The following is a 13,743-nucleotide window of genomic DNA, read 5'->3' as shown; positions in this document are numbered from 1 at the left end:
CTGCTGCTGCTGCTGCTGCTTCGTCCGCTCTCCACATGAAAACAGAGATTTTATGGAAAATCCTGCAGCACAGATGCAGGATGGGGGAAGGGGTTCAAGAGCGGCGACAGGCGTGCAGCTAAAGGCATTTTCTGCTGCAGCGTGTGATCAGTGCGTAACCGTGCCGACCGACCCCCCGCGCCGTGCGTCAAACCGCTAAAATAAAGGAATACCACTGGACGTTCGTGTTCCCGGGGGGGGCGGGGCGGCGACACACAACAGATCAACAGCTGTGGGGCAGCAGGAATAAATGTTGACTCTTCTCTGCTGCCCGTTCAGACGGGATCATTCCCTCAGAGACACTTGTTGCTGGTGAACAGCTGAGACCGAAAACATCGCTTCAACAGTTTGTCTGAAACGCAGCAGGAGTGTTTGTGGAGGTGAAAAACAGATGTGGCCGAAACCAAACCAGAGAGAGGATTAATGTTACAGAGCGGCGCTGTAAAAAAAAAAAATTAAATTACCTGACCTCCCCGAGAGAAACCAAAGCAGGGAGGGGGGGCTGCAGGGTCAGCGTGAGGACCACAGAGCAGCTGTGGTGATAGATGAGCTGTAAAGAGCTCTTTATTTACTGTGGGGAACAGGGTGGGTGGGGGTTGAGGGTTGAGGGGGGTGGGGGGGTAAACATGGAGGTGGATTTCATGAAGTACCTTGCGACTGAGCGGCACCTCGATGGGGACGGGGACCACCTCAGCCAGCAGGCAGCCGTAGAAGGCCACCATGAAGGCCACCGGGTCGTTGTTGGGGAACACCAACGCCACCTGGGGGGGGGGGGGACAGGAGACGGGTTCAGATCAAGCTTTTGTCTGAAAATCCTTTTGACACAAACATTTAAACATATGAAGAAACATGTGATGATCAGGTTTCACTGCAGATTCATTACAGGCAGCTGCACCAAGACAAGAAACCACAGCCTGTGCTGGTGGAGCTGGTGGAGCTGGTGGTGCTGGTGTTGGTGGTGTTGCTGGTGTTGGTGCTGGAGCGTGACTCACCCGATCACCCGGTCGCACCATGGGCTCCTGCTTGCTGCCCAGTTTGTGGAGGATGTTGTAGGCAAGCTTGATGCTGCGAGACCACAGCTTCCCTGCAGGGAGGAGGACACAGGATAGGAGGGTGTGAGAGAGAGAGAGAGAGAGGGGGAGGGGGGGAGGGAGGGAGAGTTCACAGGATGTGAGTGTGTGTTGTTGGATTTCTATTTTGAGGATGAGAGTACTGTCTCCAGTGAGAGGTCACTGTTGACATTCAGAGAATTATTTTTATTTTATTAAAGATTATAATTAAAATAAAGTGTTGTCTAATGCGCACGAGGTGGAGGGGAAACAGGAAAGATAAATAACGTTACAACAAAAATCTGTTTTTACTGAAGACACAACGTTTTTGTTTTAGACCTTCATCAGAATCCAAAGTCAAAGTCCTTGATAAAAACGTTCTGTCTGTGCTGGAGCTCAGATTTTTCTTCCGCAAGATTTTATTTTCCTAAGTACTTGATGACAGATTAACCTAAAAATACATGAAAACACAGTCCATGTTCCCTGATACAAAACATTTGGTGAATGAATTTCAACGTTTTTTTGATACAGACCAAAATGAAGCAGATGTCTGTTCAGATTCTTCATATTTACTGAATTAACTGTTTTATTTTGACGGCGGCCAGAACATTACAGCTCGAGGGCCGGTGTTGGCCCGCCGGCCGCCAGTTGCCGACCGCTGGTCCAAAAGCTGTTTCTTTTTTAATCAAATACACAAGTTTGTCCCAGAGAAAAAGGAACAAAGTAAAAAACAACTTGATGTGAATGTGTGCATGATGAATGTCTCCATGCATTTATATTAACCACATGAGAGAGATGAGATTTTAAGTTCTTAAAAAGTTGAGTTTCCTCTCAGCTGCAGAACTCTCTCCTTCACCATCATCTGTTCTGCTTCATCAATAAATGATGTAAAGGAGCGTGTGAAGCTGCTGAGCGTCTGGTTACCATATGTGAGCACGTAGAGCGGCTTCCCCGCCGTGTCCAGGCTGGTGAGGCAGGGGGCTTTAGGGGAGATGGTTCCCCAGCGTTGGAGCGCCGCCTCCAGGGAGGGGGGCCAGTTAGTGACCACCCCGAGCGCCTCGCCCCGCACCGGCATCATCTCCGCCCCCTCCGGCCGAGGCTGATTGGGGTCCGGCTGCTGGACTGGAGATGGGGAGACGGATAATGTCATCATCATCATCATCGTCATCATCATCATCATCATCATCATCAGCGGAGAGCTCACAAAGCTTCACTGTTCACAGCTTGTTTACGGTCGAGTTGTGTTGAAAACAACACATGGAAACATTCAGCCGAAGCTGTAAGGAAGCTGTAATCACACTAACAAACGGCTGATAATTAATCAGAGTTTCTGTTATTAACACAAACGCAGCGTGTTAATATCTGGACAGCTGATTCGCTGTCCAGATATCCAGACAGCAGCGAGCCGCAGAGGGAAGGATTCAACTTTGAGTCATTGTCATAAATAAATAAAATAAAAAATTGCTCCAGAGTGAAGTGAAGGTCTGAACCACCACATCAACACCAACCACAGATATTTACAGCCCACTGTGATGTGTCCTAACTGAAGAAACACTTCTTCTTCTGAGGTTTCTACAGACAACGAGAGAGAAGCGAAGAGACGGAGGACGAAGATAGAAAACGCAGCCAGATGGTGAGAGCTGAGCAAACGGCCGACAGACGGAACGAGCGGCAGAGATTCCCACTATATACATTTATAAATACTTATAGAGAACTTTGAGCTCTGCAGGAACCAGGCTGCAAATCATCTGGTCTCCATCGTCTGTTCCACATGGCTGTAGATGAAAATATTTCTTCACACTCGCACACAGGTGTGATAGTGATGTGAGCGTAAGTTATCAAGGTGTTGAACCATTAAGAAGTGTTTTTAAACTTCCAGAATCACATCGGAGACTTTTTATATCGAAACTTCAACATCTTTTTAAGATAATCAAACAAGAAGGTTCAGTTCCTCAGGCTGCAGTGGACGATTATTATAACTGTCATATCTTTACGACTCCAAGGTATGAAGATAAACTTAAAGCTCCTCCAGTGTAAAGGTCTGTGTCCATGTGTAGTGTGATTATAGATCAGCTCTAGCTTCTATATTAATACTGTGAAAGTATCAAAGCCTCAGTCCACAGAGAAATGCACACAGCCTGTATTCAGACACTGAGCCTTAAAACCAGCCGTCAGGACTTCTGGAACTTTGTGATGTCACAACAAAGCAGTCACTAAGCCCCGCCCACCTGGACCCACCATCCAAACCTTTAGAGGATTTGGTTTCTCTGAGTGTTTTTACCTGAAATCTGCTGTATTTTTATTGGATCACTCAGAAAACAGTCAGCTGACCTGTTATTACTAGAGACTCCAGAGAAAAGCCTGACACAAAACCCACAAATATATCTTCTTATGGATCAACACTTCCAAATTAAAAGTGTAAAATACGGAACCGTTAAATTAACAGAAAGCAGAAGGAAACATGAAGATTCAAAAACTGTTTCTAACCTTCTAGAAGTTCGTCAAAGTCGTCGACGAAGAACTCTCGTAGCGGAGGTCTGCGCGGCTGCTTCAGCGTGTTCACCAGCTGCTGGATCTTAGCCGACACACGGCTGCTGACCGGGACACCTGGGAGAAACACACACACACACACACACACACACACACACACACACACACACACACACACACACACACACACACACACACGGTTGTAAAGATGGTGTTTTCTTCCAGGCTAATTCCTGACAGTGGAAAGAAAAGCCGTGTCAGTCCTCGTTATTTTATCGATAACAAACCCGACAAACCTCCAGGGTTACGGCAACTTTCCGTAAGAGGGAGACTAGAGTTGCCGGTTCAAATCTCAAAACTGGCTTTCAAGGAAAAGAACTAAACAACAAACAGTAAATACAGCTCTCAGAACAAACGTGCTCCGTCAGCTTTCTTTAAAAAACAGTCCAATCTGTTCATCCAGGGGAGCGACACCAGCAGCCTCACTCTAATTGGTCAGTTCTCTGAGGTGGTGATCCAATTAGAGTTCACCTCCTGATTAAAGAGTTTCTATTTTCATCTGACTGCCTTCAGCATCTTTACTCGGAGGCTCCAGCTGGGAGCGGGCTAAAGGTGCGACAGCGTTTCAGCACAGCGGAGGCGGAGGTGACTCTCACCGTCGCCCGTCTCCATGCGCTCGGCGTTGCCGTACTTCTGCGTGTTCCTGGCGATGGTTCCCATGTTGGCCATGTGGTGACGCTCGGTGTGGGAGTGGGACGAGTCCGAAGAGTAGCCCGTCACGTCCGGGGGGGCCGAGTGATTCTCTGGGAGGGGACAGATGGAGGGAGCAGAGGGAGAGGCAGACAGACAAACAGACGAACCGGTGGTGAATCATTGATCATGTTTATCACTGAGCTGTTCGTCGTTTCGCTGTCGCACGCTCTGATGCTCGTTCTGACTTTTACATTCGTTTGGGTCACACACAGGAATGTGTGAGGTTCAATAAAACACGACTGCCTTTAAATACATGAAAGCACAGTTTATAAGAGGAAGTGTAAAATGTCGACATGAAACCAGCTTTTCAAAACACAATCACATCATTAAACCGGTTCCTTCAAAATAAATCTACAGAAAGAAACAGCAGAGTATATCTTTCTATTACAGGGGGCTCGTCAATAACTGTTAATATTCTAAACTCTAACAGAGGAGAGAGCGTGCATAATTTAGGTTTTTATAGATGGATGATTAAAAAAAGATCTGTGTTCGAGATCTTTGATTTCAGATCCAAATGTTCCTCTAATAAATCAGATTTATTGGGATCTGTCAATACGTTCTGTCATAAATGTGTGTATTTGGCTGAAAACTCATCCACATCCTGCAGAGATGGGTGATGGGTAAAAGGGGGTTGGACCTACCGTCGGACTCCAGCGGCGGTGGCCACAGCATGTCGGATCCAAACTCGCAGGATCGCCGCAGAGATCCTCCGTTCTCTGCGACGCTCAGAGCGCCCTTCCTCTTCAGAGACAGGTGGCCGATACCTGAGGTCACACACACACACACACACACACACACACACACACACACACACACACACACACACACACACACACACACACACACACACACACACACACGTGCAGCTCAAGGTGACGGGGAAATGCAACGGCTCTTTGAGGCGAGTGTTTTAAAAAGAATATGCAGGTATCCACAGAGAAGATGGAGGTGGTGTAAATAAACTGAAGAAGTCAATGATGAGTAGAGAGGGTGGATGAATTATGAATGAAAATTGACTGCAGCATAAAAATGGCGTCAAACGAGAAGCTACAATGGGAATATGAACTGTAATGTGAAGAATAAAATAAATGAAAACATATAAAATGTAATAAATGTAATGTAATATTAATGTAATGCAATAAATACTGTGCAAGATGAGACAGAAAACAAATCAGTAACAACAGAAATGTTTGTTCACATTATTAGATCTAAGAGTTTTTACGTATATTATCTAATTGATAATTGGTAATTGGGTTCTCTAACAGGAGCCAAAATCCACTTTTAAAGATCAATATTATTTTTAGTTAATTTAGTCCATTTAGTAGCTGTTCTGGAGGGGCCCAATATTTGCCCAGGGGCCCCTAACAGGTAAATATGCATGTATATATATATAATACCCACTTTAATGTGAGGACCCGCCCTTATGGAAACACAGCGGTCTGGCAGGTCGTCATCAAACAGGATAAATAAACCAACCCAGTAAGAACCAGTGCAGCCTTACCGTGGTGTGACTGGGACAGGTGGCTCTGCTGGTGGTGCGACTGGCCCAGGTGCGTGTGCGCCAGGTGCGTGTGCGCCAGGTGCGAGATGTGCGTGTGCGCCAGCGAGTCGGCCAGCCGCCCGGCGTTGCCGCTGCCTCCGCTCTGCGTTGACGAGGAGGAGGAGGAGGTGGAGCCCAGGTGGGCGGGGCCTAACTGGGAAGGGCGGCTCATCCAGTGCTCCATGCCGGACATGTCGTCGCCCGGCCCCGCCTCCTCCTCCGAGCCCGACGACGAGTCTGAGCACAGGGGGGACAGGCCTAGTGAGAGTCAGTAACCGCCATTATTTGTAAAGAGAAAAGCTCAACACATCAACACAGAAGTCAGAGTTTAACATACTGTATATGTCATATATCCATACATTAAAGGAATAGTTCAATAATAATCTCCATAAAGCAGCAACTTGTTATTTTACACTTTGTTCTGTTAGAGCTGCTGTTTTCAGGCTTTATGCTAAGCTAAGCTAAGCTAGGCTAGGCTAAGCTAAGCAGCACCTATCTGTATTTACCCTACAGACACGAGAGTATATTCCTTTAACAAGCAACAGCAAAACAAAGGTTCAAAGGTGCTGTGACTTCAGATCAGCTGCATCAATATAGAACATATAGAACATATAGAACATATAGAACATATAGAACATGTCAGTGATAAAATAATAACACGTTATTTTCTTCAGGTGAATGTTTCCAATCAGACAGTTTCTTCTTTAAACTGTTACAACATGTAAAAACTAAAATGTGACAGCTGATGATGGTTTTAACCATCTGCTCATCCTTTAAAAACTTAGTCAAGTTATTGATTTACTTCCAAATCTGACAAATCAATTACTTTCATATTGTGGTGTTGTAATACTGTTGATTTCATGACCGTAAGTGTTTCCACATACTTTTATGTACCGGTACTTCAGATCTGGGACTGTTCCCCAGATTGTTGCTAAACAGTGACATGTGATTAATTTGGGGCCTTGTACACTAGATGGCCAAAAGTAACCGGACACCTCTGACTAATACGTTTGTGTAGTTTCATATAATGACGTTTTTAGACTTTGTGTTTCCATAAAGAATTAATGACTGTCCCAGTTTGACGTGGAGGAACTTCAACATCTTAACCTCAACACCCAAGAACAAGCTCGAATATGGTTGTTGTGTTCAGGTAGTTCAGCTAGCTCGGGTCAGTAATCACTATTATATAAAGAGAACAATAACACTACATTATCATAGTTAAACCTCCACTTTATAATCCCCAGAGAGGTTCAACGTCCCATTCAATCAAATACATCCCTGAGCCGACGTGACAGTGGCTCCACATCTGAGCCTGGTAATAACAAACACATCTGAACCGAGGCTTTCCTTTAACCGCCCCGGCTCTGTTCGAAGCAAAGCAGCGGACCGGGATTCACCTTTAAGTGGCGGAGGCAACGGGCTCTCACAGAGCTCACAGACCCCCCTACAAAAGTCAATAATTAGTCAGCTAACGTGGAACAGCCACGAGAACCAATTTAGCTCCAAGTGGCTTCAGGCTGCAAGAGGAAGCACCGAGACCGAATCTGCTCCTTTAAATAAGAGTTAATGGTGTGAACACAGAGAGGAAAAGGCACCAGGAGGTTCAGTAAACATCCAGCTGAACACAAATCTTACATTTAACTAACACAACAGACGTTCTGCTCAGATTTGAGTCTTCTCTCGCCGCGTCAGGTTCGCTTAAGAATCTCCTCAGAGGTTAAAAAGCAAATTAGCGGCGAACAAAGTTATTACATTTCCTTCATTAAAATTCCATCAACATCTAAACGATGTTATCAACTCTGATTACGTTCAATCCAATAAGCTCGTATCTGAGGTAAAGGTCAACCTCGCCATCCAAGTTCTGGTGGTCACAGAGTGCACGAAAAACTTCGAAGAATATTTAATAATCAGGATTTTTCTTTCTCCCTATTTCCAGTGGCAGGCCGCGTTAACAGCCGCTCGCTGGCTGCCACACATCAGCTGTCTGTGGTTTGTTTTCACTGTGAATCTGTCAGTGGGTTCGCACGCCTCAGAAAATGTGCACGTTTGCACTTTTTGGTGAAACGAGTCGAGTTTCTCTGTCAGAGCCGAAGCGTCTGAGGAGCAGAGACACGGCGTTACAACATAATCCTGTCTGGGCACAGGGCGGACTCTCCCGGGTCACATTTTAGGCTTAGTACAACCCAGTTCAGCAGAGAAAACCACAGTGAGGGCACAGAGTGTCTGTGTGTCTTTTTCTCTTTCCAAGCATTTTTTTTTTTTTAAAACGATGACAATTATTTCAGAGTCAATGGGAAATTATAAAGACTGTGGATTTTCCCATTTTCTCTTTAACCTTTTAAAGCTCCTCCAGTGTAAAGGTCTGTGTCCATGTGTAGTGTGATTATAGATCAGGTCTAGCTTCTATATTAATACTGTGAAAGTATCAAAGCCTCAGTCCACAGAGAAATGCACACAGCCTGTATTCAGAAACTGAGCCTTAAAACCAGCCGTCAGGACTTCTGGAACTTTGTGATGTCACAACAAAGCAGTCACCAAGCCCCGCCCACCTGGACCCACCATCCAAACCTTGCAGGATTTGGTTTCTCTGAGTGTTTTTACCTGAAATCTGCTTTATTTTTATTGGATCACTCAGAAAACTGTCAGCCAATCAGAAGAGAGGCTCAGAGCCTCCTCTCTACTGATTGTATGGATTAAACCCTTCAAAATAAAAGAGAAAAATATGGAGCTTTAACTCTTGATTGCTTGGAGTCTGAGTCTATTGATTTTAATTCAGTGAAATGATCATTGCCTCAGATGTGTTTGCATTGCAGCTACACACCTCAACAGTGTGTATCATGTAATCTGGCTCAAGATAAGGAATAAGGTCGTCTGAGTGTTCTCGTGCACGTGTCGTCACCTGGAGGCGTGTATGCATCCATGGAGGTCTGCACCACCAGCGAACGTCGTTTGGAGGGCATGGGCACGGCCACCTTCCTCTCCACGTGTCGCGCCAGCACGGCCTGCACGGCCTCGGTGTGGACGTCTGAGAGAGAGAGAGGGCGAGAGAGCGAGTGAGAGAGAGAGAGAGAGAGAGAGAGAGAGAGAGAGGAGGGCATTTTCCTGGCTGAGGTCACTGATTTACTGAATTTGTGTGTTTCTGTTTGGGTTTGATTGGATTTTGAGTCTCCTGTGATCACAGCGAAGCAGCTTAATATCAGTTTATGAAGCACAGCATGCTCCAGATAAGTGGCCATGAACAACACCAGTAACATATCAGTCCAGTTAACAATAAACGACAGTGACCAGTATGACTAGTCCCCGTGGAGAGTGAGCTAAGTCTTTTTCATTCATTAACTAGTTGTCCAGGTGTTGGTTGGCGTTTGGCGTCTCATCCATTCAAATACTTTTCAGAGCAAATTCCAGCTCTCTGTATTTTATTGATTTAGAAGCTGCAGAAAAACTGATCATAAGTGAAAACCAGCAACTTCTCATCTATCACAGCTGTAGTAAAATCCTTTAATATTCATGTCTTCTACCTCAAATTTTATAAATATACAGTATATTTGTATTTATTGAACATTTTCAATAACGTGAGTCTAGAAAATACAAACAGAACATTGTGTCCGCCACGACCTGCGCCATGGGATTAAAGTCACTTTAAACGACAAGGAGAAACATAAATAAACAGTTTTATATTTTTTTAACGTTTATGTTTTCCTACTCAGACAAACCTGTGCCGCATGTAAAGGATGTGCAGTTGCCACGGCGACACTGCCTCGTTGTTAATTAACAGTTTAAATCTCAGGTACCTGATCTGTAGCGCTCGTCTCTCGTGCCGGAGGTTCTCCGCCGGTGGAAACGGGCAGCAGAGGGCGGGCCGAGCGGGGCCCGGTGAGACATGGGCCCCTCCATACCTACAGAGGCAAGCAGACAAGCAGGCGGACAGACACACACACACACACACACACACACACACATATATATATATATAAACAGACACAACACACACACACATATATATGTACATCCACGTTTGACAGAAGCAGTAGATACAGAGCAATAAAAAGAAAAACAAACATGGAGATGATTTGAATCGGCAGAAAAATTAAATTTTTCTGACTTTATAAAACAAAACAATAATAAAATAACTTAAATGAAATTATAATAAAGTGGTATCTGCATTGCTGCTGTGGCAGAACATCCCTCAGTATCCCGTGACCCGTCGTTACTGAAGCTACATCCACTCGGTAAGTGATCAGGATGCACCAGATTGGGTGATGGATGTGTGGAGGCCGGTGTGTGTGTGTGTGTGTGTGTGTGTGTGTGTGTGTGTGTGTGTGCGAGCGGAGGCGGCGAGCGACTGCAGCACGTTCAGATACAGATACAGAGGAGCAGGCCCAAGCTGAGCTCTAGGGAGTCTTAACCTACATTCACTAATGGCGGCAGCTGAGGACTGAATCGATGGAGGAGAGTACAGTATCATCGCAACTGTATTTGTCATGAAACCGGATCGATGCTCTAGTAGTGATATGGGAGAACTTTAGCTGAAGGTGTGTGTGTGTGTGTGTGTGTGTGTGTGCGTGTGCGTGACGGGGGGGCGGGCGGGTCAGAGGCTGCTAAATTACCTCCAGCATGTGGAACATATGCCCTGATCAGCTTGGACCTCTTCTTCTCATAACCCTTCTGAGTGATGTCCCCTGCAAACAGATAGAGATACATAGAGAGTGAGAGAGCCAGCGGCGGCTGCGTGGGCTGATTCTGTCATAGAGTCTATTTTTAAAAAAAAACTTTAAGGAAAGTGGCGCTGGCTCTCGTTGGTACGAACTCCACGCCACTGTGTCGCCCTCGGGTTGAATCACCCAACCTCTTCTGTCTCTCTCCCAGTCTTTCACTGTCTCTAATTAAAGATAAAGATGTAAAACAGAAACGAAAACAACAGAAAAAAGTAAGAATGAGATGAATAATTATGGAAATGAAGGATGTGAAAAAGAAAGAATGATGCTGATTGTTCCATGTATGTAGAGCCTTTCGATTTGTTTAATTACTATAATGTTTTGACTTTGACACCCAGTGTAAAGGTCTGTGTCCATGTGTAGTGTGATTATAGATCAGGTGAAAGTATCAAAGCCTCAGTCCACAGAGAAATGCACACAGCCTGTATTCAGAAACTGAGCCTTAAAACCAGCCGTCAGGACTTCTGGAACTTTGTGATGTCACAACGAAGCAGTCACCAAGCCCCGCCCACCTGGACCCACCATCCAAACCTTGCAGGATTTGGTTTCTCTGAGTGTTTTTACCTGAAATCTGCTATATTTTTATTGGATCACTCAGAAAACAGTCAACCAATCAGAAGAGGAGAAGTGTGATGTCACAGCAAAGCTCTCTCTTATATTCTGGGTCAGTCAAGACACTGTGGGTCCTGCAGGTGAGCGTCGGTGATGTCACAGCTGCCTTAGCCAATCCAAACCTAGACGACAACAACCAGCTGAGGCCCCGCAGAGAGGATCCCAGATAAGTTCTCACCGTCTGGGATGGACAAGACTCCCACGTCTCTCCACGTTTCCAGCTGGTACTATGAACTACACATACATTTATTCACCTGTAGTTTTAACGCTACTGCAAACTTGTTTGGTGCAAAGCAATCCTTAAAATGTCCCGTTATTAATCTCCTGTGTTTATGAAAGTGTGGCTTTGTGTTCAGCGGCACCATGGCTTTAACTATTGCCCCCCGCCCCCGCCCCCGCCCCTTCTTCTTCTGACCCTGAGGACTTTCCCAGGAAAGACCAAGCAGACAAAGACTTGGATGACGTGGCTCCGAGCCGAATTACTTTTGTTTTTAAATCAGTCCCAGAGAGTGCGACGCCCTCAGCAGGAGTTTCACATGAGGACGGAGCAGCGGAGCCGACTCTGTGTCAGTAACAACAGACAGCGGCCAGCGTGGACAGGCAGCCATCGAGAAGCTCGTTACCATCCCATGAAGGAGGGTTTTCATTGCCTAGGCAACCACTGATGCCCCCCACCCCCCCCACCTGTCAATCACAGAACCCCGGGGTCCTCGCAGCAGCGCTAATATGAGCTAACACGTCCTCGTTTGTCCTCCATTAAGTGCTGCTAACTTGGCTCGCACCAGTTTGTTAATTAGTTTGTTGATTCTAATTTGATTGTTTAACTCGTCACCAACAGGGGAAACTAATCAAATCCAGCGGTGAAACAAGAGAGAGGAACAAAACAAAACAAGTCAGCTGACCGATACAACAACAGAAAATATTCTCCTTAAACAAATGTCTGCTGTGAAAACACAGTGTTAAAGAATAACACTGCAGCTTGTGTTAACGTCACAATGCCGCATTTGTTGGGGACTATTTTCAGCAGCGGATGAATCCACATTTGGTGCTGCAGGCAGGACGGTGTGTGTGGGTTCATGGTGATGAGGGAACATGTCACCCCGTGCCAGTGGCTGAATATATAAATACACAAACATTACAACAGAATAAAATCACTGCTGGTTCTTTCTGTGGGATTTGATCAACCTCACGTCCCCCGGGTCGAAAAAACAGAAACAAACAACAGTGGAACCAACAAAGCAGGAAAGACGCTGCCTCTCCATCATATCTTGGTCCGCCAGTTTTATTTATTGCTGTTTTATTTTCAAGCTGTTTCTGTTGTTTCATTCGAGATAAGTGAAATCTTCCGACTCTGTAACTCAATTTGCCAAAAGATGAACTTGGCTGCTGCACACACACACACACACACACACACACACACACACACACACACACACACACACACACACACACACAAATATTGTTTTTGGCTTGAAGACACACATGCAGTTGTGCATCGTCTATATGTGCAAAACAAATCACGGCTGCAAACAAATATTGACGCTCTTCAGATCCCGTACCGGGAAAAGCAGCGGATCCAGTTTCCAGAAACAGTCACGTCCTCGAGAGGAAAACATCATTTTTTGGTCAGATTCCTAAAAAATAATAATATATTCCTGGGGAAGAGTCTGGACGACAGAGCCAGTTCACAAATCACGAAGCTCCTCTGGGTACACTCTGTTACCAATTTATTTTCCACAGGACAGACATTTCTTCTGCTCTCCACCAACACAAGCTGAAGCTTTCTGGGACCCGGACGACTCTGGAAATCTGTGGGTGGACTTCAGGACTTTGTAAAGATTCTGTATGTATCACAATGCTGCAGGAATGCTAGCATACTTGACGAATTAGCACCCCCCCCCCCCACAAGCTGGGACTTTTTCAGGTAGGGGGATCTATGTTCCTCACAAGGTTCCTGTTCCCTGCAGAAGGTTCCTGCTTTTGCCACATGATGCAATTACTGTTTATTTTTTTCCCCACCATCTTTAAAGTTGATGAAATAAAAGGTAGCGGCGCGTTAACATCAGGGGGTTTGTATTTAAACGTGTCATTTACCTTCACAGCTGTGGACAGATGCAGACAGATCCTTAAAAACAGAGGGAGAGAGAGAGAGAGAGAGAGAGAGAGAGAGAGAGAGAGAGAGAGAGGGAGATGAGAGGGGAGTCTGCGTTTCACAATCTGAATATGGAGAACAGCCAGAACATCTGGGTCCAATCTGTTCATCTGTGCTGCTTGTGTGTGTGTGTGTGTGTGTGTGTGTGTGTGTGTGTGTGTGTTATATCCAAGGCCTTTTCTCAGATCAACCGCATGTTAACAACATTCTTCTCTCTCTCTCTCTCTCTCTCACAAACACACACACACACACGCACGCGCACAGTCTGTGGGGAGACGCCATCTTCCACTCGAGGCGCAGCAGAGCAGGGAGGGAGTTGCCTAGCAACGGTTCTCCTGGAGAAGGCCTGAGACAGCCATCTTGGATTTAGAGCGTCAGATGTGAGACGTGGGC

General features: G+C 45.7%; 1 protein-coding gene across 1 annotated transcript in view; it reads right to left on the bottom strand.

Annotated features, from left to right (window-relative positions):
- Positions 1 to 13,743, bottom strand: part of LOC111238306 (disco-interacting protein 2 homolog C-like) — a 44,776-nt gene that overhangs the window by 22,402 nt on the left and 8,631 nt on the right. The window contains exons 3-13 of the mRNA XM_022767741.1: positions 13,293 to 13,300; positions 10,479 to 10,550; positions 9,663 to 9,767; positions 8,771 to 8,896; positions 5,922 to 6,108; positions 4,973 to 5,106; positions 4,235 to 4,381; positions 3,576 to 3,695; positions 2,013 to 2,210; positions 1,032 to 1,123; positions 690 to 800 (exon numbers count right to left, since the gene is read on the bottom strand). Of these exons, the coding sequence (XP_022623462.1) occupies positions 690 to 800; positions 1,032 to 1,123; positions 2,013 to 2,210; positions 3,576 to 3,695; positions 4,235 to 4,381; positions 4,973 to 5,106; positions 5,922 to 6,108; positions 8,771 to 8,896; positions 9,663 to 9,767; positions 10,479 to 10,550; positions 13,293 to 13,300 (1,300 nt within the window). The remainder of the gene's footprint in view (positions 1 to 689; positions 801 to 1,031; positions 1,124 to 2,012; positions 2,211 to 3,575; positions 3,696 to 4,234; positions 4,382 to 4,972; positions 5,107 to 5,921; positions 6,109 to 8,770; positions 8,897 to 9,662; positions 9,768 to 10,478; positions 10,551 to 13,292; positions 13,301 to 13,743) is intronic.

Source organism: Seriola dumerili, unplaced genomic scaffold, assembly GCF_002260705.1.
Source record: "Seriola dumerili isolate Sdu_G_001 unplaced genomic scaffold, Sdu_1.0 BDQW01001298.1, whole genome shotgun sequence".
Classification (NCBI taxonomy): Eukaryota; Metazoa; Chordata; class Actinopteri; order Carangiformes; family Carangidae; genus Seriola; species Seriola dumerili.
Note: the sequence above shows the minus strand (reverse complement) of the source record. Positions and strands in the feature narration are given on the sequence as shown.